We start from the raw sequence: 25186 nt of genomic DNA on the forward strand, positions 1-25186 counted from the left end.
CAAAAAAATTCATTTTACTTTTATATTAATTTTAGTTCTGAAATATTAAATAATATTAAAAAAAAATTCTTATTTACAACACCATTTTAAACACAAATTAGGGCTGGTTAACGTTAGGGAAACATATTTATTTTTATCCTTTATTTAATGCTGCTTGTCCTAAATATTTTTTCGTGATGACTGTAGATAATGACTCCTTAACATTTTAATTTCTCTTGTGCGTTACTTCTGAATATTTTGTGTACAATCTCAGCTAAAACTATATCCGGCCTTTTAGTTGAAGATTTTTTAAATAAAAATAATTAATTATTGATTTTAATTTTAAAATTTATATATAGAATTATTTTAGTTATGTTTCCAAATTGTCTGGACATATTTTGGGGACTTCTTTCTTGGGCTAAAGCCGGGTTTTCCTAGGTGCGGAAGCGGAGAGAGAAACGCGGAGAGCGCACTCCACTTGTCTTAGGTAATTTAATGTTTCTGTTTTCCTAGAAGCGGAGCGGAACGCCATGTTAATTTCTTTTCCGCTCTCCGCGTTCCTCTCTCCGCTCTCCGCTTCCGCGCCTAGGACCCAGCTTAAGACAAACATAAAATTCCATATAAGTATGGGTCTAAAATGCCTAGATTTTAATTTGTCGGTCTGTTTGTGATTTTTAAGAATTATTTTATATCTTGGGCATTTTTCAAGATAGAACTTTTAAAATGGATATAAATGTGTATTTTAGAAGGTGATAAGAGCTTGCAAAATTTTGATCCAATATCTCAAGCCGTTTCAATATGGCAGCCATTTTAAAATATTTAATGCCAAATTTAATTTGAAACCGTAAATATTTAGAATATAGTTTCCTGGATCAAAAAGATAGAGAATTCAAAAACAAATCAAATGAGACCTTGTTTTTTTTAAAATCTGATGACAAACGACCAAATCAGTTTTTTTCTAAATTTGTTTACGCAACTTAATAGGACTACCCATACTGCTCTGAAAAATAACAAATAAGAATACAGTATGGTAGTGCTATTAAATTGCGTAACCGAATGTTGAAAAAAAACTTATTTATGGTTGTTTGTCATCCGATTTTACAAACAAGGTCTCATTTGATTTGGATTTGAATTCTCTATCTTTTTGATCCTGTAAACCATTTTCTAAATATTTACGGTTTTCATGAAATTTGGCATTAAAGATTTTAAATGACTGCCATATTGAAACGGCTTGAGATATTGGATCGAAACTTTGCAAGCTCTTTTCACCTTCTAAAATACACATTTATAACCATTTTAAAAGTTCTATCTTGAAAAATGCCCAAGATATAAAATAATTTTTAAATGTCACAAACAGACCGACCAACAAAAATTTAGGCATTTTAGACCCATGCATACTTATATGGAATTTTTTGTTTGTCTTAGCCCCAGAAACAAGTCCACAAAATATGTCCAGACAATTTGGAAACACCCTGTATATTTATATACACTATTATATTTGATAAACTATTGTGTATGCTAGTATTATTTGGTTTTTAATATATATTGTATCAGCAAAAAAGTTCGATTTGTATGAAAAATTAAGTCCTACTTTTCAGTAAAAAGTCCTACTTTTTGCTGAAAAAGTCCTACTTTTCCTACTTTTTTGAGGTCAAAAACCACTTGGGGGCCTGAGCGTTAACCAGCTGCTTACAGCAACTAGTCTATCTACAGTTTCAAGTGGTGGAGATATCCCTTTCTGGTCTGCAACATCTAAAACAATGCGGATGGATAAACCCAATGACAAAAAGTAAAGCGAATGTAACCGTCACCAGTATGATGGGATGGGTTAAATAGACAGAAAGCATGTATTTGAAGATTTTAAGTCATTAATCATTTTCAAATTTACAGGGGCTTACAATAATGAAAAGGTCGTGATTTAACTACATCAATAGGTAAAAAATTATCACAAAAATATGGATGACATGTTGAATAATTGTTGTCTATTGAATTACTTGCAGCTAAAAGATACTGGGCAAGCTATGACTGAGAATTTCATTAATCTTACAGATTAGAAAATCATCAGATCCAATATTTTTTTTTAATATATAACTGGTAGATTAAAATAAAAATGAAAGTATTTTCTATCTAGATCACATTACCTTTGTGATTTGAACTTTGAGTAATAGTTTAATAAGACTGTAATGCTTGTTGTAGTAATTTTCAAGACTTCCTTTCTCCCATCCTGACCAACCTGGCTCCAGAAGCAGTTGTCCAAGCTGTCTTTACCAGTGTTGACCCTGGGTAACCTTTAACACATATTCTGTGACAGTGGAACCTCTATTAATCACCGGGTTTTTTTACTAATAACAGCGTAGGTAGGGGTAGAAATTTGTTGATGAATGTAAGGCAAAATGAAAATGTTAAACAGTTAAGTAAATGTTGATGATAACAACATAATGTAAACTTAAATAAATAATAGTAAACTTCCGTATTTATAGAAATGATGCTATGGGACAGTTATATAAATACCAAAATACCGACATAAATTGTTAAAAAAATTTTACAATAGAAGTTAGGAGTGGGGAGAAAAACCACTCCCAAAATCTTGTTGTTGATATTACAGATTTACGATTAATTGAGGTTTAACTAAGCAACAAAAATATTCTAAATATTCTCAACTTAGTATTTCATTTCTAGTTAAGTTTTGCTTCATGATTTAGTTACTATCTTTTGCTTAAAATAGGGAACATCCATGACAATTTTTGGTTGTATGAATCTTACTAAGGTTAAGTGTTTAAAAAAATTCAGAAAAACAAGTGCTTTTTGTTGTTATCCTTAAAAATAATAGCAAATCAATCAGTTTAAACTAGTTTTAGTTCCCATGTTAAAATCCAATGTTCCGTATGTTTAAACATTTCTTAACTCTATGTATCTCTTTTTAATCAACCACTCTTTTTTTTTACCACTCCTGGTGTTATATAAATGTGGAGTTTAAAACTATTTTTCTTTTAATAGTGTGATTTCAATTTATTAAAAATAAAATTTTTTAACTGTGTAGCATCGTAGGAAATACTGTGCATACAATGGGAGGTGGATAGTTCCTTACACTTGTAGAGGTATACAGGGTAACAATGAAGTCTTGGGACGACTTTATAACTTTAAAACGAAAACAGGTAGGTATAACAACCAAATTTGGCATGTCATTACTAGTAATAGTAAGCTAAGTGTTTGTGTACATGTTGATCGAATTTCACCTATAGGGCACGGACCATGGAGAGTAAGTTGAAAATCTTAAAGGTAAGCATTTAATCTGTTCATCAAATTAGTCAAACTAAAAAGAATGCCACAGTCCGGACCTTGAATGGACAAAAAGCGAGTCAAAAGTGGCGGCCGTTCAAAGAGTACTTGAATCTGCCATTTGGAATCCCTAAACGGCTGCCATTTTTTACTCAGTTGGTCTTTTGAGCTCAAATTTGCGGCATTGTATTCCACTAATAAAGAACTTTAATTTGATGTGCATATCGATCTATGCTTACGTTTATGCTTTTCTTCCGTCTTTTAGTGGGCGGCACCCCATGAGGAGGTAGCGTATAGTAGCATGGCAAATTCAATTAATCTTTGAACAGGTATCAAGTTTGATTCGATTGTCCATTTGAGGTCTGGTTTGCGGCATTGTTTTTAGTTTAATAAGACCTTAAATTTGATTTACATATCAATCTTTGCTTACCTTTATGATTTTCAACTTACTCCCTATGGCCGTTCCTTAAAGGTGATATCCATTCCCCATGTACACAAAAATTAGCTTACTATTACCAATTACCAGTAACAATATGCCTAATTTGGTTGAGATATGTCTTTTCGTTTTAAATGTATAATGCTGTCCTAAGACTTAATTGTCACTCTGTATTTTTAAAATGGTTTTGCTGCAGTCTGTTCCTAGGTAACCCCGGTGACTATGCGTGGGGAAGGGAGGGGCTTGACACCATCGTCACTCAGCTGCTTAACCAGATGGACGGCCATGGACCACCACCTCTGGCCAGGGAAAAGATCCAAGAAATACCCACGGCTGTCATCACTCAGGACCAAGTTGGTGAGCAACCAGTCTTATGTCACGTCCTAATCATTATTTATTTAAATCAGAACATTGAAAGTGTTGTTATGAAAACTAATAACTCTTATTTAGAGGTTAAACAAATTTTCATTTTTTGTTTTAAATTATAGGGTATCATCTGGTATTATATATTTCAGATTCCAACCTTCAGTGCAGCGTTTGCTGGGAGGACTTCAAAGTAAGCGAGCCGGTTCGCAAACTTGTCTGCGAGCATGTCTATCACGAGCCATGCATCATCCCATGGCTTGAACTGGTAATAGAACTAGGTTGCTATAAATCATAAGGCAGAACTATTTTTTGTCATCATACTGCAGCAGAAACAGCTGTTTTTAATGCATGTGTTGTGGGTCTAAAGTGGCATTTTTATTCTCTAGGGAGTAAAAAGCGTTTTTAGCCCCTAGTGAGTAAAAATCAGCTGTTGCCAACTCAGTTGTAAATTTTGATTGAAAACAACTGCATGTATGGAAATTATGTATCGATTGTAGTTAATTAAATATTGCCTTACTGTAAATACTTTGACATATCCGGATAGTAATGTACACTAACACAACCGTAATAGACGAAACTATTGAATCACTTACTAAACAGATACTTGTTTCCATTAGCAAATTAAATTGAAGTTTGTTCAAATAATGGTGCGATATGACAAAAAATATAGTTAATCACACTGGTAAAAAGTGTCTTTTCAACCCACTCTCCGACCTCGGCTTCACCTCAATCGTAAAATTTGAGCTCGGTTCGGAAAGAGTGATGAAAAATATACAATTTTAAATAATGTTATTTCTGTAGGAAAAAGCATTTAGCTTGGATTAAATAAATATATAGGGTGGGAGAGGACACAGCTAACGCACCTGATGAAAGGTTGCAGACGAGTCAAAGAACACATAAAAACCCACTCATAATAATAGGCCTACTTGATATTTCGCCTCTTTCAGAGTCTTCTTCAGAAGTAGGCCTAGATGGCAGTTACAAAAACAACAGTTTAAAATAGGACATCACTTCTTATTTAAAATCTATTTAAAATATCCTATATAAAATAGGATAAGACATCCTATTTTAATCTGTTGTTTTTGTAACTACCATCTAGGCCTACTTCTGAAGAAGCCTCTCCTGGTGAGTCGGTGGCTCAGTCGGTAGCGCCATGGACTTTGGGCCTATGGCAGCCATGTTGTGGATTTGGAACCTGTTACCTGCCACTATTTTATCAGTTCAGTTCATCCTTGAAATTTTCCTACTCACCCCTTGCTTTGCTGAGTACATTCCACATACAGGCCAAGGCCTATGTAAATGGGCAATTGTTTGGTTAAAAGAAGCCAAAAACATTTTGAAAAAAAGGAGGAAACAGGTTTTTCCCCAAATCAGTTCTAACTCACAAGCCTTTCGGGCAAAGCAAAAGTGTGGCAGCAAAAGCCGACCCCAAAGAAAGGTTAGTTCTACCTACTTCTGCTGCTAGATTGAATATAAAATGTTACTATAACCTTAAAAGGAATCGATCTGAAGTGATCCCCCAATCCTACTTTAGTTGATCACTAAACTAGCTTTTGGTTGATCATTGGTTAGCTTTCAACTAGTGATTACCTTGTCATAACATTTTATGTAAACTTGTTCTACATTATTAATAAATTTGATTCATACTTCAGCATGGAACCTGCCCCATCTGCCGCATGACCCTAGGAGAGGAGGGAAGGTCCGATGAAAATGGAAGCTCAGTTTTTGAATCCCAAAATGTTGGTCCAGGCCTCGCTGCACTTCTCAGGTACCTAAATCTCTAAGAATCATATTCATAAAAGTACAACACACTAGAAAGTATCTCTAAAACCAATTTGCCAACCATTGTTTTTAGCTTTTAGTTCAGTATCATGTTTTAACATCCAAAGTTATTGGTGATATTACACCCTTTTCCATAAGTCTTTGATTATTGAGGGTCAATATTAATCTTTAGGTACTTAATTAAATAATTTAATTAATATTAATTTTCTGCTTCTGCTTTGTTTTCCATTAAACAGCTGTTTTGCTGGCTGACATTGCCATATTTATAATTACACCATTATGGTGAATTTTGGAAAAATTATCATAAAATTGCTTTAGCTTTTAATTTTTAAACAAAAGTTAATAGTTTATGTTTATGTAAACTCATTAGAAAATTATACTTATAGTTTGTTTACGCCACTACCACAGTTGTAAAAGTACAAAAATTATCGTCCATCTGGCAACACCGGGATTGAAGTTTGAATTGAAGTGGAACTGATCTTTCTGCCAAGACCCAATGAGATTGCGTCATTCGATTCAGATGCGTCGATGTTCCTTACAACATATCGGCTTCTAAAACTAAAACAATTAACCAATACCGATTGAAATGAAAAAATATTATGCAATAGTAGCTTTTATTTGTTATTAATATATTTTGGTAAAAAATATTTTGATGGCAATTCAAACTAAATCTATCACTGTACCTACTTTATAATATCTTCAAGAATCATCTGCCTATGATTTACTAATCACGAGACTCCCTTGTTGACTATCAACTAAAGTAACTCGATAGATTCATTCAATGCTTTATTTTGTTTAACTTATTGTTATCGAGACGTATTGTTCGACTGTTGTAGGAAAGTGAAAGTAGTGGTAGTCCTCTTGCTAGCTCTGCCGAATGACGATGGTTGTTTGTTGAACATTTGGTTTACGCTGAACTAGCCTATATATGAAGTTTGATAGTTGTTTTTTGTTGGAATGAGGATTAAATAAGACATCAACACAAAAACAAATATCATTTATTAAATTTAGGTGTAGAAAATCGTGAAGTGGCACTTTTTATGACTACTCGACTCGAATTTTTGAGTAGTAGTTACTACTCGACTCGAGGTCGAGTATTTGGAAAAAGTCGAGTACTCGCCCAACCCTAAAGTCCATTTACTTCAGTAAAAGTACTGTAGTCTTCTTTATATACAGTATCATCGGTTAGTTCGGCCGGTGGTTCGGTCCCGAGGTGGCCGAACGAGAGGGAGTCTAATCAGAATCAGAATCAGAAAAGCTTTATTCAAGATTTATACATTATATACCTACATGAAATATATGCATAAATACAGAATGGCGTCAAAACAGCTTATTACTAATTAAAAATACTTGGTTAAACTAAATAAAACAGGAAAATTTAATTAATGTAATTACATGTTGTAAAACTCTTCAAATGAGTAAAATGCTCTATTAATTAGTAACAGTTTAAGTTTTTTTTTAAAAGACCTAATGTTTTTTATATCAAATATTTCTTTTGGTAGATGGTACAAAAACTTAATACCTGCAGCTGTTGGTTTCTTGTTATAAAACTCCAGTTTGTGTTGTGTTACGGATGGATAATTTTTATACCTAGTATTATATCTATGATTATCCCCCAGCAGTGGCACCTTGTCTTCAGAAGCCCTCACATGCATAATAGTGTGCAATATATATGAGCTGTAAACGGTTAGTATTTTTAATTTAGGAAAATATTTTTTGGCCGATTCTTCATCATCCAGATTTAACATGATTCTTATTGCCCTTTTTTGAAGGATTAGAATACTTTGTAAATTTTGATTACTTGTAGCTCCATATAACTCAATACCAAATGCAATGTGTGAGTTGATATGTGCATGGTAAACCTTAAGCAATATCTCAAGGGAACAAAATTTTGACAGATTTCTTAAGGCAAATAAACCCGAGGAAATTTTATGTAACAATTTATCCGTATGGAGTGACCATGATAAATTTTCATCAAGCAATAAACCCAAAAATTTTGTTACCTTTACCTGAGTAATTTGGAGATCATTTACTTTAATACAGAATTCTGGATTTTTCTTTTGTGCTGTACTGAATGACATAAAATTGGTTTTATTAAAATTGAGAAATAATTGATTGAAGTTTAAGTAGTTTTTTATAGATAACAGATTGTTTTGGGCCGACTCTTGTATTTTATTAAAACATTTACCAGAAACTAACAAATTTGCATCATCAGCATATAGACACAATTTTGCCATATTATCTGTTAATGCTGTTGGCAGACCTTTAATATAACAAAGAAATAAAATGGGACCAAGAATCGAACCTTGAGGTACACCATATTTGATACACCTCAAAGAGGATTTTACATTTCTTAATTGGTTGAAATTATTTATATGATTAATTTCCACATATTGTAATCTGTTTTCAAGGTAAGATTGAAACCAATTTAAAGCATTGTTAGCAAAACCAAATTTTTTTAAAATTGAAATTAATGTTGAATGGCAGACACTATCAAAGGCTTTACTAATATCTACTGTGCTTGACTCACATTATTTAGTAGTAGTTATTACTCATCTCGAAAAAGTCAAGTAATTACTCAAAGGTGAAGTAAGTTAGGCCCACCTCTAATTTCTAGAGATGGAGGCAACATCTGGGATGAGTTTGGGCAGTTGCAGCAATGCCCGTGATATTTCTTGCGACCGCGGCAACGTTCGTTATTCGCGATAGTTTCCCGCAATCGTAATTTTCAACGTAAATAATTAGGCCTACGCCTGGGTATTTTGATTCTTTGAAAGTGCTGTAAAATATACTAAGAAAATGTAATTGAGTCTAAGATAAACTAATGATTGCTATGTGTTGATATTAACTTTGCAGATGAAAAGACAATAATCTTACTCTGTGCTTACTGGTAGCCGCTTACCATACCGATTTTGTACCTAGAACCGAGTTACAATATATTCATTATGCATTAAAGATTTTTTTTTTCAAAAGTAGTCGAGAACCTAACGTTGTGCCAGGGCGAATAATGCCAAATTAATCCGCCTTGATCGGATAAGCTATGTTATGATGTTTCCGTGACCGATGGAGATATTTAGGATTTTGTCGCTATTACAGGAGACAATGATTGCGTTTTTCTGTTACACTATAAAAGCTGTACCTAAAGTATATGTTTGTTTACTTTCAATAAGTTTCTATTTTGAAATTTAATTTTGTCTATTATTATTTACTTTTCTCTCTGGAACAACTACAATGAAGAACAAGATTAATACAGTTTGACAAATCAGGAATATTATTCTGTAATCACACCGAAAAAGGTCCTTAAATGTACGGGAATTGTCTATGAATTTTTTATCCAGAATGTAGTAGACACCCTGATTTATATTGACATGGAATGTGTTGCAGGGCCGCGGAGCAGGTAGACAGTGCCAGCCGAGCTTCCTCAACTTCCTCAAGCGACACAAGTATTTCTGGAAACAGTTTTAATTCAAACAATATGGATATTGACTACGACTAGAAGTAAGTAGCTTGGAAAAAATATCATGCAAGTAATATAATTGAACAGAAAGGAGGTTTACAAAAAAAGGAATCAAGGCAGTCTAGGTAACGGTTGTATAATTAAATTAAGTCTCGAGTAATTTTAAACTGGTAGTTTGTTCCACTAAGGTACTGGATCACCACCAGAAAAAAAGAGGAAAATCACATAAAATTCATTTAAGAATATATATAGCTAAAGCCAGAGATAATAAAATATTAAAGAAACAACTATGTAATGTTGAGTTCATGTTTAAAACAATTTTTTTCATAATTGATACAAATCAAAAATACATATTTGTCACTGTTTGAAGAAAAGCCAGGCAAAACGATCTTTTTTTGTGTTTCCATAGTGCCCCGTGAGTAAAAAGCTGAACTCCAGAAAATGCTTCTATGTAATATAAATATAAAGAGAAAATAAACAAGACATGTTTTTCAAAATCACTTCGTTAACCATATATCCGCCAATTAGTTTTTTTTACATCAACATTTATATCTTTGAAATTTTTCCACCGATCTTTATGAAACTTGCTATGAGTTTTATGGTAGAAGAGACAAGATTTAAAAAAATAATAAACTTGATCAAATTAAAAATTTCAAAATGGCGGCCAATTTAATTTTTATAATTTAAGTTACAGTAGAACGTCAATAATTAGGATTTCAAAACTGGACTGTCAATAATCTGGATTTGTCTCTAGCAAAAATTAAAATTCTTTACCACTGATAACTGAGAACCATGGTTAATCCAACATGGTATAAAAATATTAAAAATGTATGACAGGCCCATAAAAACACTGTAAATCCGTACAAAAAGACATTTATGTCATAATTTGGATTTTTACGTCAACAAAATTCAATGCTTGTATTGCGCAATCAAATCATGATATTTTCAATTCATTAACTTTGGTTCTGTTATAAAAACTGTTCAGTTTAAAATCTCAGCTTCTGCTAACTCAACAAAAACTAAAGAAAAACAACAAAACAGGAGGTCTAGTAAGCCACTACTAGAGATAGGCTAACGTAGAAACTATTTGAGAACAGAGGTGTGTCGGAATCAACGTTGAAAACAAACCATATTGGAGATGTTGAAGCGTTAGAACTCATGAAAAACTGAAAATATAGACCTTAAAAATAAAAATAAGATAAAGATAACGACATAAAAACATTTCTTTGTTCTACTGTTCTTTTTGGGTTTCTCTTCATCCACACATTTAACAACCTGCCATGGTTACCTATCAATCTCAGGCAGCCAAAGCGTTATGTCGTCTACAGCTTACACGCACAGCAGACGATATGTAAGGAGCAGAAGATTGTCAGCACAAGCGTGACGTCACTTAGGAGCTCGTGATCAATATTTCTTTGTTCTGCTTGTTAATTAAATTTTTGCCAAAAGAAATGTGACATTAAAAAATAATAATAATAATCATCTGGGAGCCTACAGAATATCAATAAGGAACCAAAATAGTATACAATGAATTTATGAAAAATGGCATTTTTCTTGGATAATGAGGTTATGTTACATTGCGTTATTTTAGAGATATCTATTTACCAAGGTTGATCCGCCTCATTGTTAATCAAGGTTCTACTACTGTGCTTTTAAACATTAAAACTGTTTTAAATTCATCTCTCTTTTAGATCCTCTACAGAATAGAAAATATACAATTTGGAAAAGTGGATGGGGCCAGTTGCAATTAATCTAGATTATTGACATTCTACTGTAAAAATGGCTTATTTTATAACCAAATGACACAAAATTAAAAAACATCACATAATAAATAGCTGAATATATGTTAGTTGTAAAATAAGGAAAAATTATGTGCACCTGACTTGCTAGCTTAGCCTTATTTTATCTCATTTTACAATTGAAAATTGTCATGTTTAAGCTATTTGTTAGTAGCTATAAGCTATAAATAAAATAAATATATAAATACAAAATCTGGTTAACAAAGTAATTTCGGAAAAACATTTTTATTGATTTTCTCTTTATTTTTCTACCCATAGAACCTTTTCCGATACTTAGGCTATTTACTTTTGGGGCACCCTGTGTCTATAATATTAATATATTATTATTTTATTGTGTCCATGGACTCTACTCAGGTAAGCTAGCTGGATTCTACCTCTTTTCAAAATGGTTCCAACACATTTAAAAGGATAACTTACTGAATGAACTATATTTGTTGATAATATCCAGCACTTTTTAGTAGATTACATAAATTTGAATAACAACTTTTTACTTTCATAAAAAAGAACAAATATCATTGGTTTTTGTGCTCTATATTTTATTTAATTGCAAATTTAAAGAGTTTTTGGTCAGTAGAAGTTTTTTGTTTATAGTGTTTTAAGTAATATTAATGCCCTGGTTTTGTTTGCAGATGACAGAGACCATCACCCTTGTAAAACAAATTAACAGTTAAACTATTGTACAGAATGTTGTTAAATACCTTGTTCTTGTTGCACATTATTGAGTCTTATGTGTTTTATCATTATATTAAGCTGAAATGGAATATTATTTTTAATCTGATATATTTTATATTAATCTTAAGTTTAAAGTGCTAGTCTGTGTAGGATATTGTTAATAAGATGTAAAGAATGTAAAGGCAACTTTAAAGGGAATTGTGAGACCTCGATCACTGAGAACATAAAAGAACTTGAAATCGCTAAATTTGAGACCGTGAGGAGAGAAGACAAGGCATTCCTCGATGTATAAATATCTGGTGTAATATAAAATGTTCTATCCCCCTCTTCTCTTACTACTTGGTAGATAGACGTTATAGTTTCTCGTATTACATCTGTCTCTTTTTTTAACCGGTTAGAAATAAATTAAGGCACTAAAATTAGGTGTTAACTGTAGTGCAAGTTAGTAGTTCAACTTTAAGTTGAAATAAAAGTTAGGCTTCACAAAATGTCTTCTAATTTACTACCTTATCTTACATTTCTCAGCCAGATAGTGGAGAGTAAATTAAAGAAGTAAATCCCAGATATCAAGACTTTGTATGATGTAGTTAACATTTAATTTTCAGACCTGATCACTACGGTATAAGATAATGCAAATACATAACAAAATTTTTAATTACAAAGTACACAAACTGTCAGGGCATTCTTCCTGTTGAAGACATTTTCATTTACAGTAGACTCCATCTTATACGGACTCCTCAGGACCGAGGCCAGTCCAGACAACGGGTTTTCCGGTTAAACCGACGTCCCCAAAAACTTGTTAAACTGGACCGTTAAAGTGCATGCTGTATGTATACAGTATTTTACTTAAATTTAGGAGAGCATTGTCTTTAGACATGTGATGACTGGTCTCAACAGACAGAACAGTCGTTTCAGTACCGCCCACTTCCTGCCCATCTTGTCCAGTTAAACCAATGTGCTGATAAAAATTTTCCGGTTAAAGAGATGTCATTTCCACCGAGTTTAGTCCGGTTAAAAGGTGTCCGAATAAGAGTGATTCTACTGTAGGTCTTAAACTTTGGTAAAGGAAGAGAATATTAGTTATTTCAATGGCATAACTACAATTTTGTTATCTATCAAATCTTTTACAAAAATATTTTGAAACAGAGTGTTTGATTTATTTAATAATACATTTTAACTTTTTTTTATGTTCCATAAACAAAATGTACCGTATCATGAATATATCTTATAACTTTTATATAATCGCTACAACAGTTTTAAGCCCCTATAAGTTTTATCCTTTCAAATCAGCAATTCTCTGGAGTACTTAAAAAAAAGGCCAACGACTGTAGATTTTGAAACCTAATTGCTTTGTAAAAATGTTCATGCTTAAACTAAAAATAAACTATTTATGTCCTTTTCATATGGCTTTTCTTTCTATCCCAATACATTCCAATTCTAAAGAATTAAACAAAAATTCTTTTATCCAATGTTTTAATTGAATTGGTGTATAACTTCATTGATAATTGATAAACAAACAGTATAATGTTAAAACTTCTCATACAACATGCAAATAGTTATATTTTACCATGTCTATGGGATAACACTGGCAATACATTATAGTTCCTGCTTGTAACCCTTAGTTAACTTTAGACTTGAGCTCTAGAAAGACAGGAAACCAGTCTGAGAAGATGAACTGCGATGGAAGGAGCCTGATGATCGGGAATTAGGAGTTTGTCTTGCTTTTGGCTCAAACACAAATACCGGTGTTGCTGGTGCTGCAGGAATAAACACACGGTTAATTATTGTCTGTTTACAGAAAAAAACAAAATTTAGTTAAATTTTACATGAGTTGAATGAGCAAATCTATTGTTTTACACAAACAATCGTTTTATATAGCCTATTTATGTTAGTCACTTGCTCACTTAACTTATATCTAAACATTCACTTCAAATTTATGATATAATTTATCTTTCACTTAAATGTCTGTCAACATGACATGATGCTTGATTGATATTGCCCGAATATATTCTAACTTGTTATAACAGTAGTGACCATTTGCCATTCACATTAGTTAAAAAATATCCACAGAATAAATTGCATTAATATTGAATTTCCTGCCATAGAACTATTTTTGAACTTCTTTAAGTTAGTTGTAGCTTTCAGTAACAATTTATTGAAAATCAAAATACTGTGATATTTACAACTAGTTTAAAATGTTAAAGACTACTCGATGGCAATTCATACAAGGATTTCTCTTGAGTGAGCTAATTGCTCACTTTGCTCACTAGTTGCACAAATAACTATAGGAAATACACCATTTGGAACAATCAGCGCATAAACTCAAAAATGGTTATATATAAGATAAGATTTTATTTTGCTAAAGACATTTTGTACAAATATACAGGTTTATATAGGCTTGTCTATTAATATACAGCTTGCACATTAAGATGAGTTTAAGTTAACTTATATCAGCTGATGTCCATGTTCCATCTATACAGACTGTCCCAAAAGTCCCGGACCGGTTTAATATTTTCTAAACGACAACAGACAAATCAATAAGATTTTGCACATCAACACCACACTTAAAAATCTACTTTTTTAAGGGACTATCAATTTTCTGTCATATCATGGGGACGTCCCACAAGGAGTCAGAAGGAAATCTTAAATAGAAGCATAGGTTGACATGCACATCAAATTAAAGACCTTTACTAGTAGATTACAATGCCGTAAATTCAAGCTCAAAAGAACGCCTGAGTAAAAAATTGCAGCCGTTCAAAGATTTCTTGAACCTGCCATTTTGAATCTTTGAACGACTGCCATTTTTTACTCAGGCGTTCTTTTGGGCTTGAATTTACGGCATTGAAATCTACTAGTGAAGACCTTTAATTTGATGTGCATATCGACTCATGCTTACAATAAAATTTTTTTCCGATTCCTAGGGCTGTGCCCCCAAATGCAAATTAAATGAATCTTTGAACCACTGTCATTCTTGAATTGGTAGTCCGTTTGAGTTCAAATTTGCGGCATTATATTCTGCTAGTAAAGACCTTTAATTCGATGTACATGTCAACCTATGCTTCTATTTAAGTTTTCCTTCTGACTCCTTGCGGGACGGCCCATGATGTGACAGAAAATTGATATTTCCTTAAAAAAGTAGATTTTTAGGTGTGGTGTTGATGTACCAAATCTTATTGATTTATCTGTTGTCGTTTAGAAAATATTAAACCGGTCCGGGACTTTTGGGACAGTCTGTATAACCAGCAACAGAATAAAATGGTCTACTAATAAAAAATTTTAAAATTCTTAAACTACAGATAGTTCTGTCATAGTCAGTTCTCAGATATTTAGGTACAGGTAATCTATACCTATAAAATGCCCTCACTGACTGACTTACTCACTCATCACTAATAAATTCTCCTACTTCCAATTTACCTAGGATACTGAAACTTGGTGCACTGACTTTAGGCATTACATATGACAACTTAGTTTAGTTTTTATTCTGATCTGACTTTTGGGCTCCGCACCAGTGGCTATGGAGTTTCCCATGTTAACCTTATGATTTTTCATATTTAAAAGGAATTAATAAATCATGACAGCATAACAGCTGTTAAGATGTATTAGGCTAATTAAACAAGTTGGTTCTATGATGCATCATTACAACATCATTATAAAGTTACAAGGTTTACCAACAGGATGCAGCACTGTTAACTTTTTGTTAGGGTTGTGCGAATATTCAAACTTTGAATTTTTTCTTATCGAATATCGGGATAGTCGATTTGATTCAAAATTTCTAAATAGGTTAGTTTGAATCGAATATTTAAAAAGATCGACCTACCATTTAAAATTAGGTTATAATCAATTATAATTCCAAATTAAATCATCATTGATATTGTTTCATAGTTCTAAAAAGTATATTGAATAAAAAATTAAGTCCAACTACGAGTTTACGGTCAATAATACGTAAGATCGGCAGAATATAATACAAATAACTAATATGACGACACAACACGGGAGCGGCAGCTTAGATGAATCGAATCTGAATGTCAAATCCACCGAATACTAAGAAAATATTCGGATTCAAGAATTGCAGACAGAATACGCCGACTCACCGCCACCTGCCAGCTCTATCTATAAAAACGTGTACCAGTAGCAGCAACAAAACCTTCCCGACAGGAAACCACCACCCACCAACGCTTGAGCGAGTTATCAGCAAGTTTGGTTAGGTTATGACAGTTTAATTTTATAATTAAAAAATTGGATTTGAGGCATTTAAAATTTTATTTTATAAACAGAACTAATGTTTCAATTAGTAATTGTTCATTCCATTTTTTTTTTCATCAGCAAGTTTAGTTAGGTTATGACAGTTAAATTAAATTAAATTTAAATTTAACCTACAAACGATACGTTTTGACAGCAAAAGTGATAGAGAAAACAATTTCCCGCGAACAGTTCAGTTATGCATGGTATGATATGATGCGTTCGGCACGGCGCGGTGGTTGGCGGTGGTTTTCTGTCGGGAACATCTTGTGTAGCAGCACAGCAACAGCAGTGTCAGTGTCAATCCACGCATAGCTAGAACAAAGCCAAACTCGGTCTCAAAACTAAGGCCATGGCTTGAATTACGTCAAGTCGAATATTAATTGTATTTTAATAGGGATAGGCCGATAACAGAATTTCTAGATTCAATACCAGTTCTGAAATATTACTCACGATACTCAATGCCGATTCCATATAGCAAAACTCATATTTTTAAGGAATTTGCCATGCTTTGTTGTTCGTTTGAATTCTGAATCAGACAATCGGCGTAGTTCATGCCGGTCCAAAATTATCGTGCGCTCTCAGTTATTTATTGTATCAAAGTGTGATAAGTAAACGGAATCAGGGAACCGCTCTTGCATTTTACGAAACAAAATAATCGTAGACTGAAAACATCCAAATGGAGGTATCACTAGCATGGCAACTCTGCTAGAAAATTGAGACGCTGTAAATGTTGTTATGTTGGTATCACTAGAAGAATCAACCAGCTCATGGCTGTTGGCAATTGCAATGCCCTAGTTCCAAAGTACTATTCCTCTAATAAATATGGCGGCCAACGTCTCTCAATTCTCACTATCAGTGCTACCTTCGGTTGTAGCTTTAGTTCAGTGCGAGCAACTATTGTCGCCATTGCCGGTATCGACTTAACCTTGATCGCAATAAGTATTTGTCTGTGTTCGTGTGTGTGTGTAGGTAGACAGACACTCTGACAGTGAAACTAGGCAGGCAGACAGACGCAGACAGATGATTTAGTCAAAACGATTCACAATCAATGCTCGACTGCCTCGAAGCCACTCGAAATGCCACCCAACCCGGTACGGCAATCAATAGTTTTATTAATACTTATGAAGTCAAAAGTGGCGAAGCCCATGGGTAACAGCTAGTTTATTATAAAACTGGAAAGCTGCTGTCATAGTACCACTATCACTTATATACATGTATAAGGTAGTGGGGACATATAGTCATGTTGTTTCTACTTCTAGTTTCATAGCTATGTACAGAATTTAAAAAACTAACTATATGTGTAGCCTGTTTGGTTTTTATGTACCCAAGACATTAAAAGATATAACAGATTACAAAGTTAAAATTTCTTGATTTCAAGTACCTATAACTTGCGCATTGTATAACACTGCCTCAGAAATATCAAAGTATCTTTTTGTGGGAAATGTGGTGATACAGTAGAACCTCTTTAATCCGAACGTCCACTAATCCGAACCCCTCATTGCTGTACTCTATACACAGTACAGCAATTCTTTATTGTATACTGTATTTAATGTACAGTACTGTTTATTCACCATGTTTACTACTGTATTAAATAAACACTACTTACTTTAAAAAACATTTTTTCACTTTTCCCAAAATAATTTTGATCAATTTTAGCCATGTTTTAGGTATTGTTATGTAAAAACAACAATATGTTCTGTAATCCGAACTATTCAATAGACCGAACTACCCCTGGTCCCAATTAGTTCGGATTAAAGAGGTTCTACTGTAGAACTATATTTGAATCCAACAAATAGAAAACACTCATTTAGATCAAGAAGAGTGTCCATCTTCATGTTGCAAATGGAAGATAACTTGCATCAATGAATATGATTAAAAACTTGAAGCTTTTTTACTCACGAGGATTTTTGTTGGTAACATTTGCACTCTGGGAGCAAACAATATCTGCTAACTCTTCAATGTCCATGTTGTTGGTCTCCTGTGTAATCTGAGATGCCATAGAGTGACGATGGAGATCATCGTACTTGGACTAAAATTTAAACAACCCACACATTTGTTTGTGTATTGCAAATTAAATCGTTAAATAAGTAGGAAAAGTGAAAACCAGTTGTGTTTGACTTTAAACTAAAATTGCCGGTAGTTAAAATGACACTATAAACAGAATTATAAATATATTTTTATATATAATTATAAGTTTCAGGTAACAGAAAGGTTGTGTTAAGAAAAGAGAAATATTTGTCAGTTACCTGCATGTAGGAGATTTGTCGATTCTTTGCTTCGATTTGCTTCTCCAAATTTATAGCAGAAGCAGTCAGCTTTTCAACCTCATTTTTTAGATCTATTAAAAAAATTAAATGGTTTGTAATGTAAGTTTTAAGAAAAGTAGGTAGGCCTATGTTTCACACACCATCATGAAAAGTAAAGCTTTTTATACAAACTTCAAATTACCAACTGAGTGTGGATCAAATTTCCACTATTGGCTGATTTATTTAGGCCTATCATGGTATATTTCATTTTACTGCATACAAAAGGATGCTGAAAGTGTCATTATAGAACAAACTACATTGGGTCATTAACTTAAGGTAACGGCTTATCAGCCAATGTAGGCTAAAATGTATATGACAGTAAAAAAGCCTCATGTATGGTAAAAAAAAGTAATTCTTCCAAAGAATGCAAAAAAAAATTGAATACATTTTTACTTTCTCCCCATATACAGTACCTACGTAGTATATGGAGAAAGTATATTGTTTTCGTCAAAATTTTGTAGTTTGAGTTTTGATTAGATATATCCGTTTTGGGTCACTTTTCCCCGCTATACATGGGATATGGGGAAAGTATTGGTTTCGTCAAAATATTCGAGAATGAGTTTTGAGTGGATATATCCGTTTTTGGTCCCCCTGAACCCCAAAAAAGTGGTTTTCGAAGTGATGTCTGAGTGTGTGGATGTGTACAGAGCTACAGACCACACCTGTCATCGGATTTTGATGAAATATGGTACGTAGGTACTAATCCATTATATATCCAGGGTTTTTTTTTATTTTTTCAAAATCTTTATTTTAATGGTGATTTTCTCATAAAACACATTAATGAACGGAAAAATCTAATTTCTCAAAAACGGCCTAAACAATTTTGATAAAAATTTAATATGTTACAGTCCTTTAAATTCTGAATAAAATTTTACAAATTCCACTTCTGTAAAAATTACGGTTCCAAAGTTATTGTAACTTACGTTATTTTCCCATAAAAACAAACAAGTTTATTTTAGAAAAAAGGCTGGTTTTGATTAAAATTAGTATGTTATGGTCCTCTAAATTTTGAACAAAATGGTACAGATCCCATTTCCGTAAAAATTACAGTTCAAAAGTCATTGTAACTTATGTTATTTCCCATAAAAACCCCATAAAATAACAAAATATAGAATTTTAGGAAAAAAGCCGGTTTTTATTAAAATTAAGGTGTTATGTTCCTTAAATAATTCTAAACAAAAATAGTCCGACCACCCATTGCTGTAACAATTATGGTTCAAAAGTTATTGCAACTTTAGCGATTTATCCCTATAGAATATCATAGTTTACTCCAACCGGTTACCCATGATAAAGGTTGTTTACAAGCTTATGGGAGAAAGTATGTGTCAGTTTGCTGATACCGTTTATTTATAAAATGTGTCATGTTTGTACAATGTACATGGATGAAAAAAGAAAATTTGAATTTAAAAGTCCTTCTAGCGAATTTCCCTAGAGGGAAGTAGCTGTTATGGTAGGTGGCACGGTAAGACCTAGGCTCGAAACCAATTTACTTTGTCATTTTGATGTCCCCAGAGGGCAAAAACACCATTTCTTCAAGTTATTATATTTTCTGGTGCTGTTGTAATATACAGGGTGGTAAAAAAGTCCCAGGACAGTAAAATATTTTAAAAAATAATGCAGATAGAGCTACAATACTTTGTACAAAGTTACAGGGCATAAAAATCTATTTTAACACATATTCAGTGATCCAATAACTCTTCAGGAGGACGGCCCACAAGGAGTCATAAGAAAATCTTAAATGGAAGCATAGGTCAATATGCACATCAAATTAAAGGTATTTTTTAGTAGAATACAATGCCGCAAACCGCACTTCAAAAGGTTGATCCTGGGCAAAATGGCAGATGTTCAAAGATTTCTTGAATCTGCTATTTTGAATCTTTGATCGACTGCCATTTTTTACTCAGGCATTCTTTTGAGCTTGAATTTACGGCATCGTAATCTACTAGTGAAGACCTTTAATTTGATGTGCATATCGACCTATGCTTACGTTAACAATTTTCTTCCGATTCCTAGGGCGGAGCCCCCTGAGGAGTAAGCAGCGTAAGCAATGTAAATTAAATGTATCTTTAAACAACTGTCGTTTTACGCAGGATCAACCTTTTGAAGTGCGGTTTGCGGCATTGTATTCTACTAAAATAGACCTTTAATTTTATGTGCATAGTGACTTATGCTTCCATTTAAGATTTTCTTCTGACTCCTGGATCACTGAATATGTGTTAAAATAGAGTTTTACGCCCTGTAACTTTGTACCAAGTGTTGTAGCTCTATCTGCATTATTTTTTAAAATATTTAACTGTCCTGGGACTTTTTTACCACCCTGTATATACGTCTGTGAGCGTGATAACTTGAGTATTTTTTGTCCAATTTTGATGAAATTTGGTTTAAAGGTTATAAGGCGGGATAATCTATATTGAGTTCACGAACCAGCATGATGGGACCATGGGCACGGGCTTTTATGGTGTAGAAAATGGTTTTTCTCATTTTTGACCCTCAAAACACAAAATTTCCCAATTTCTCTCTAGACCTTTTTAAAGACCTTAAAAAACAAATAATTTAGTACTATATCAAAGTGTTTTTGTATGGTTATTGGTAACGGAGTAAATTAAAAAAATTGTAAATTTAAAATCTCCATGTTATTCTTATGGAGAATATTGTAAAATGTTGTAGTTTGCTTGTTTATGGATATATTTTGATCAAACTTGGCAAATTGATTTATTTTATACTAAGCTATTAGTATTTTACTAAAAAAACACATTTCATTAGTTTCCTTGTGGCAGCAAGCCTAGGTGCTCGTTAAACCTAATATTATTTAAATATTTTTAATTGAAAATCAATTCAGACAAATGGAAATTCGCTTAGTCGGCAGGTTTGCTGGGGCAGGGGTATTTAAGTCAATAAAGATAAAGTTATTTCTAACTATGACAGATGAGTAAGTAGTATGGTAGACTGTGAAAATAAATGACTTTCTGGGGTAGCTACCGGTACTAAAATTTAATACTGTACCACTTCATCCCTCTCTTTGCCTGATACTTGCCATGCACTAGCCCAATCTTGATTTTAAAAAAAATAGGTGCTAACCATTTAACAAATAACTAGGTCCAAGCCTTTTTTTTTTTTGCAAATGTCCCATATTTCCAAAAAATTGTTAAATTTAAAATGTCCATGTTATTTCTATGGTCAATAAACTGTTGTAACTTGACTTTAAGGATATATTTTGATCAAATTTTGAAATTTTCTTAATTTTATACTACCTAAGCTATCGATCAACATTACATAAAAAAAAACACCTTATTACCCTGTAGAAGCAAACCTAAGAACTCAATAAAATTAATGTTACGGTATTCAAAATCTAAATATTTAATAGGCCAACATGAATTTTGTGATAATTGTTTTGAAGCTGCCATCCATCCAATGACCATGTTTAAGGTGTCATTGGATAGGTCGTGGCATTAAGAGGGTTCCCTACCCCCGCCTAAAAACGTTAGAAAACCGCTTCGCGCGGTATCATATAGCGATTCTAGTTTTAACATTTAAATTGTGAACCAAACACCATTTTGTACATAAAGAGTGGTTCTACTAAGTTTGCTTTTTAAAAAATGTCTATGCTTACGCAATCAAGGGCAACGACTTGTCAAAGTTAGTGAACTTAAACTGTAAAGTTCACTGACTTTGACAAGTCGTTGCCCTTGATTGCGTAAGCATAGAAATTTTTTAAAAAGCAAACTTAGTAGAACCACTCTTTATGAACAAAATGGTGTTTGGTTCACAATTTAAATGTTTAAACTAGAATCGCTATATGATACCGCGCGAAGCGGTTTTCTGACGTTTTTCGGTGGGGGTAGGGAACCCTCTTAAGATTTGTCATCAAGCAAAAAATGTTTGAAATTCCATCAGGGCTCTGCCCCAGTGGCCTTCAAAGTCCCCATGTTATTCTTAGGGAGAAAATTTAAATCATCTCATGTCAATGTCAATCATCTCAACAATGTCAATTATCAATTTTAACAGATGAATACATTGAAATCTATACCACAGAAAACATACTTATAAAATTGAGGTGGTGTCTGTATGTCTGTGTGGTTGCCTGACTAAAATACCAAACCAATATACCCAAAATCAAACACACCAATAGTCCACATTCACATATCTAGGAATGTCATAGGCCTGTTCACTTCCCTGAGTTCCTCTCGGATAATAATCATAATATCTGTTGTACACTACTTCTTAAAACTGGTCTAATAAGCTATTTTTAATATTTGCTTAACTTACAAGAAATGTTTAGTTGTAAAATGCAAAAAAAATATATAGCCTAATTTTGGCAAAATGAGTTACCATACCAGTATTTGAAGATCACACTTAAAATTTTTCTCTATAAAGTAACTTATGAGATGCATAAACTTACTTAGGCCTATCGCATAAGTTATTTCATTTACTTTTGTAGGTTTTGTATGGTAACTTATGCTTTAATTTGTGGAAAGTTACCCTAAAAATGTACTTACAATTGATTTTCTCTTGCTCCTTCTTAATATGCTGTTTTATTTTTAGAGTCAGATTTTCAATATAACGGTCTTTTTCAGATAAGAAGGATTTCATGTTTGCAATTTTATATTTGTACTGCATTACTTTTACGTTTGTTTGATAATCCCAAAATTGAATTGCTCTAACCATTGTGTTAAAAATTACCTCAGACGAATAACCAGCAAGCAAAAACTGCAAGGAATACAGATTTGAAATTAGTAGGCATAATCATTATAGTGAAAAAAATTGTGTTCCTAATAACAAAATACCCCTACCAACAGAGAAGTAATATTAAAATACTTACTTATAGGCCTAGTCCTAATATTTATATTTACTTCTCTGTACCAGTGCCCTACCACATAAAACCTGGGTAGCCTACAGTTCTGCAGAGAACCTGGTGAAATATTATTTCGATATATATATCGCTTTCATGCAATATAAGTTAGCCTATATCGATTATTTGTATTGAATATGAACATTTTAAGCCTTAGGGTCTTTTTCAAAAGAATCTGCTACACTTCTCTACAGCATTTAGCCTAGGTTAGTTTAGTTCAGTTTGGATTATGATTTAGTTTAGTTTAAATGATAGGCCCTAATTACAAATAAGGTTACTACGTTTTGATAAACAAGTTGATATGGTGTGTACCTAATGTCAAAGAGATAAATCTACAAAGACATAAATTGGTATTTGTGTCCTCTTTTTCATGAGCTTATATGAAAAGGTCAAATTTTGTAAATTATATTTTGTTTGTCATTATATCATAAACTAAACTGATCCAAGCTAACCTTCCTTTTTGTTGTGTCCAACATACAATACAAACAATAACCAAAACAAAAATTAATGATAAAAATATTAAGAAATGAACTAAAAAGTGGAAACTAGGGTGTAAAAAGCTTTGTTAATGTAAGTAATGTTATTGTATTTGAGTTATTTATATAAGTTAATATCGTTAAATTAAAATCATTGTGATATTAATATCAAACCAGATAAATATCCATACATTCTGATATTTATCGTTAGTTTATTCATCCGATACTTATATCGAAGGTTCTCTGCGGAGTGTACCCGTTCTTTTGGCAGCGTCATTAATAGGCCCTAATGTAAGTTTTTAAATACTTCTTAACTTAACTTATTGATCTGGGAATAAAGTTTAAGTTTAAAACCCATGTTTTAAACATTTTGAACATTTGAGTTAGAACCTTTTCAAAACAAGATGAAAATGGGAATCACATTTTTAGAAAAAATTGTTATCCAACCAAAATCCAAATCAGAATACTTAAACATAAAACATCCTAAGGCTGCACTTTAGTTTACGTCCTACACTCATTTGAATGAATATATCGAATGAGTGTAGGACGTAGGCCTAAACAAAGTGCAGTCAGACCTTACCAATTTTTCCTCTTCAGTTGGGTTAAGACTATCATGCCGTATGACATCAAAGTCCCCTTCTAAAACTGCCCCACATACATGACATCTTTTATTTGCACCCTCGCCTTGAATAAAATGGTTTATGCAAAATATGTGAGAACATCTTGTCACACAGGCAAAATCGATTAACAGTTCTTTACAGTTTCTATAATTGCACGTCAAACTTGACTCTGCCATTACCAATATATAAATTGATAAAAATTAATTTGTTACTTTCCCGTGTTGTCAACTTAATGGTGTTGATAATAGAACTATGAAAATGTTGCAACGGTTTTGTTTGTGTCTATCTCCAACATCTTTAACATTTCTTAATCTTAACTTAAAGCACGATTACTAGAAAAATACCGGTATGGATCATAAACATAAACAAATGACGTTTTTGGCCCGAAAATAAACATTATTTAACATTGCTTAAATGGAACTGCCAAATCATATGTTCAATGCTATATTAGTAGTATAGGATTCGGGCCAACAACGTCATTTTGTTTATGTTTATGATCCATACCGGTGACTTAAAGTAGTAAAGTGGAGTACCGGAAAAGGTCCCATTAATATTTACCTACAGTTTCCGACAGGTTAGCCAACATATAGTGTTTGAAATAGTTTTTATTCTTGTTATACTACATGCTTCTACGAAATTGTTTAGGATTTGCCATGTTCTCTAAAACGTGTCGTCAGATCAATTTTGGGAAATAGTTATTTGTGTAACTAGTGGTGAAAGTGGCACTTTGCTGCACACGAGAGCAATGTTTACGCACGAGCCGCAGGCGAGTGCGGAATGATCTCGAGTGCAGCAAAGGCCTTTTTCACTCGTGTTACACATTATATTTTTCCTACAGTCACTATAAAGTATATAAATAATTAATTAGTCTTTCAAACACTATACAACACGTTTTTAGGTTCAGCTGGCAACACAAATGGTGC

The 25186-nt window shown here is 32.9% G+C and overlaps 2 protein-coding genes across 4 annotated transcripts in view; one reads left to right on the forward strand and one right to left on the reverse strand.

The window, feature by feature from the left end:
* LOC129002937 (E3 ubiquitin-protein ligase Iruka-like) overlaps nt 1-13170 on the forward strand; it is a 44343-nt gene extending 31173 nt beyond the window's left edge. Inside the window, exons 5-10 of one of the 2 annotated variants that reach the window (XM_054431068.1) lie at nt 2176-2262; nt 3891-4051; nt 4210-4325; nt 5713-5828; nt 9227-9340; nt 11728-13170. In XM_054431068.1, the coding sequence (XP_054287043.1) occupies nt 2176-2262; nt 3891-4051; nt 4210-4325; nt 5713-5828; nt 9227-9338 (592 nt within the window). In that variant the 3' untranslated portion in view covers nt 9339-9340; nt 11728-13170. The remainder of the gene's footprint in view (nt 1-2175; nt 2263-3890; nt 4052-4209; nt 4326-5712; nt 5829-9226; nt 9341-11727) is intronic. The other variant, XM_054431069.1, reaches the window with a different exon arrangement.
* Nucleotides 13171-13312: 142 nt separating this feature from the next.
* Nucleotides 13313-24538, reverse strand: LOC129002938 (E3 ubiquitin-protein ligase CCNB1IP1-like). Of its 2 annotated transcripts, XM_054431070.1 has the most exons (5): nt 24224-24538; nt 22815-23025; nt 18259-18350; nt 17912-18041; nt 13313-13527 (listed from the first exon to the last, which is right to left on the reverse strand). In XM_054431070.1, exons 1-5 carry the CDS (start codon nt 24437-24439, stop codon nt 13412-13414), a joined length of 765 nt encoding a protein of 254 aa, XP_054287045.1. In that variant the 5' UTR covers nt 24440-24538; the 3' UTR covers nt 13313-13411. The 2 variants fall into 2 exon arrangements, with proteins under 2 accessions (XP_054287045.1, XP_054287047.1); XM_054431072.1 differs by lacking the exon at nt 22815-23025.
* Nucleotides 24539-25186: the final 648 nt, after the last annotated feature.

Source organism: Macrosteles quadrilineatus, unplaced genomic scaffold (genome assembly GCF_028750875.1).
Source record: "Macrosteles quadrilineatus isolate MER2022 unplaced genomic scaffold, UCM_ALF_1.0 Scaffold_9__3_contigs__length_116548681, whole genome shotgun sequence".
NCBI lineage: Eukaryota > Metazoa > Arthropoda > Insecta > Hemiptera > Cicadellidae > Macrosteles > Macrosteles quadrilineatus.

What these genes read in the sequence shown, in the direction of transcription:
- LOC129002938 (XM_054431070.1), bottom strand. Translation starts at nt 24,439, where the DNA reads ATGGCAGAGTCAAGTTTGACGTGCAATTATAGAAACTGTAAAGAACTG. An exon ending in CAACTGAAGAGGAAAAATTG is followed by an intron (nt 23,026 to 24,223) that starts GTAAGGTCTGAC and finishes TATTCCTTGCAG; the next exon opens with TTTTTGCTTGCTGGTTATTC. An exon ending in TGTTACCAACAAAAATCCTC is followed by an intron (nt 13,528 to 17,911) that starts GTGAGTAAAAAA and finishes TTATTCCTGCAG; the next exon opens with CACCAGCAACACCGGTATTT.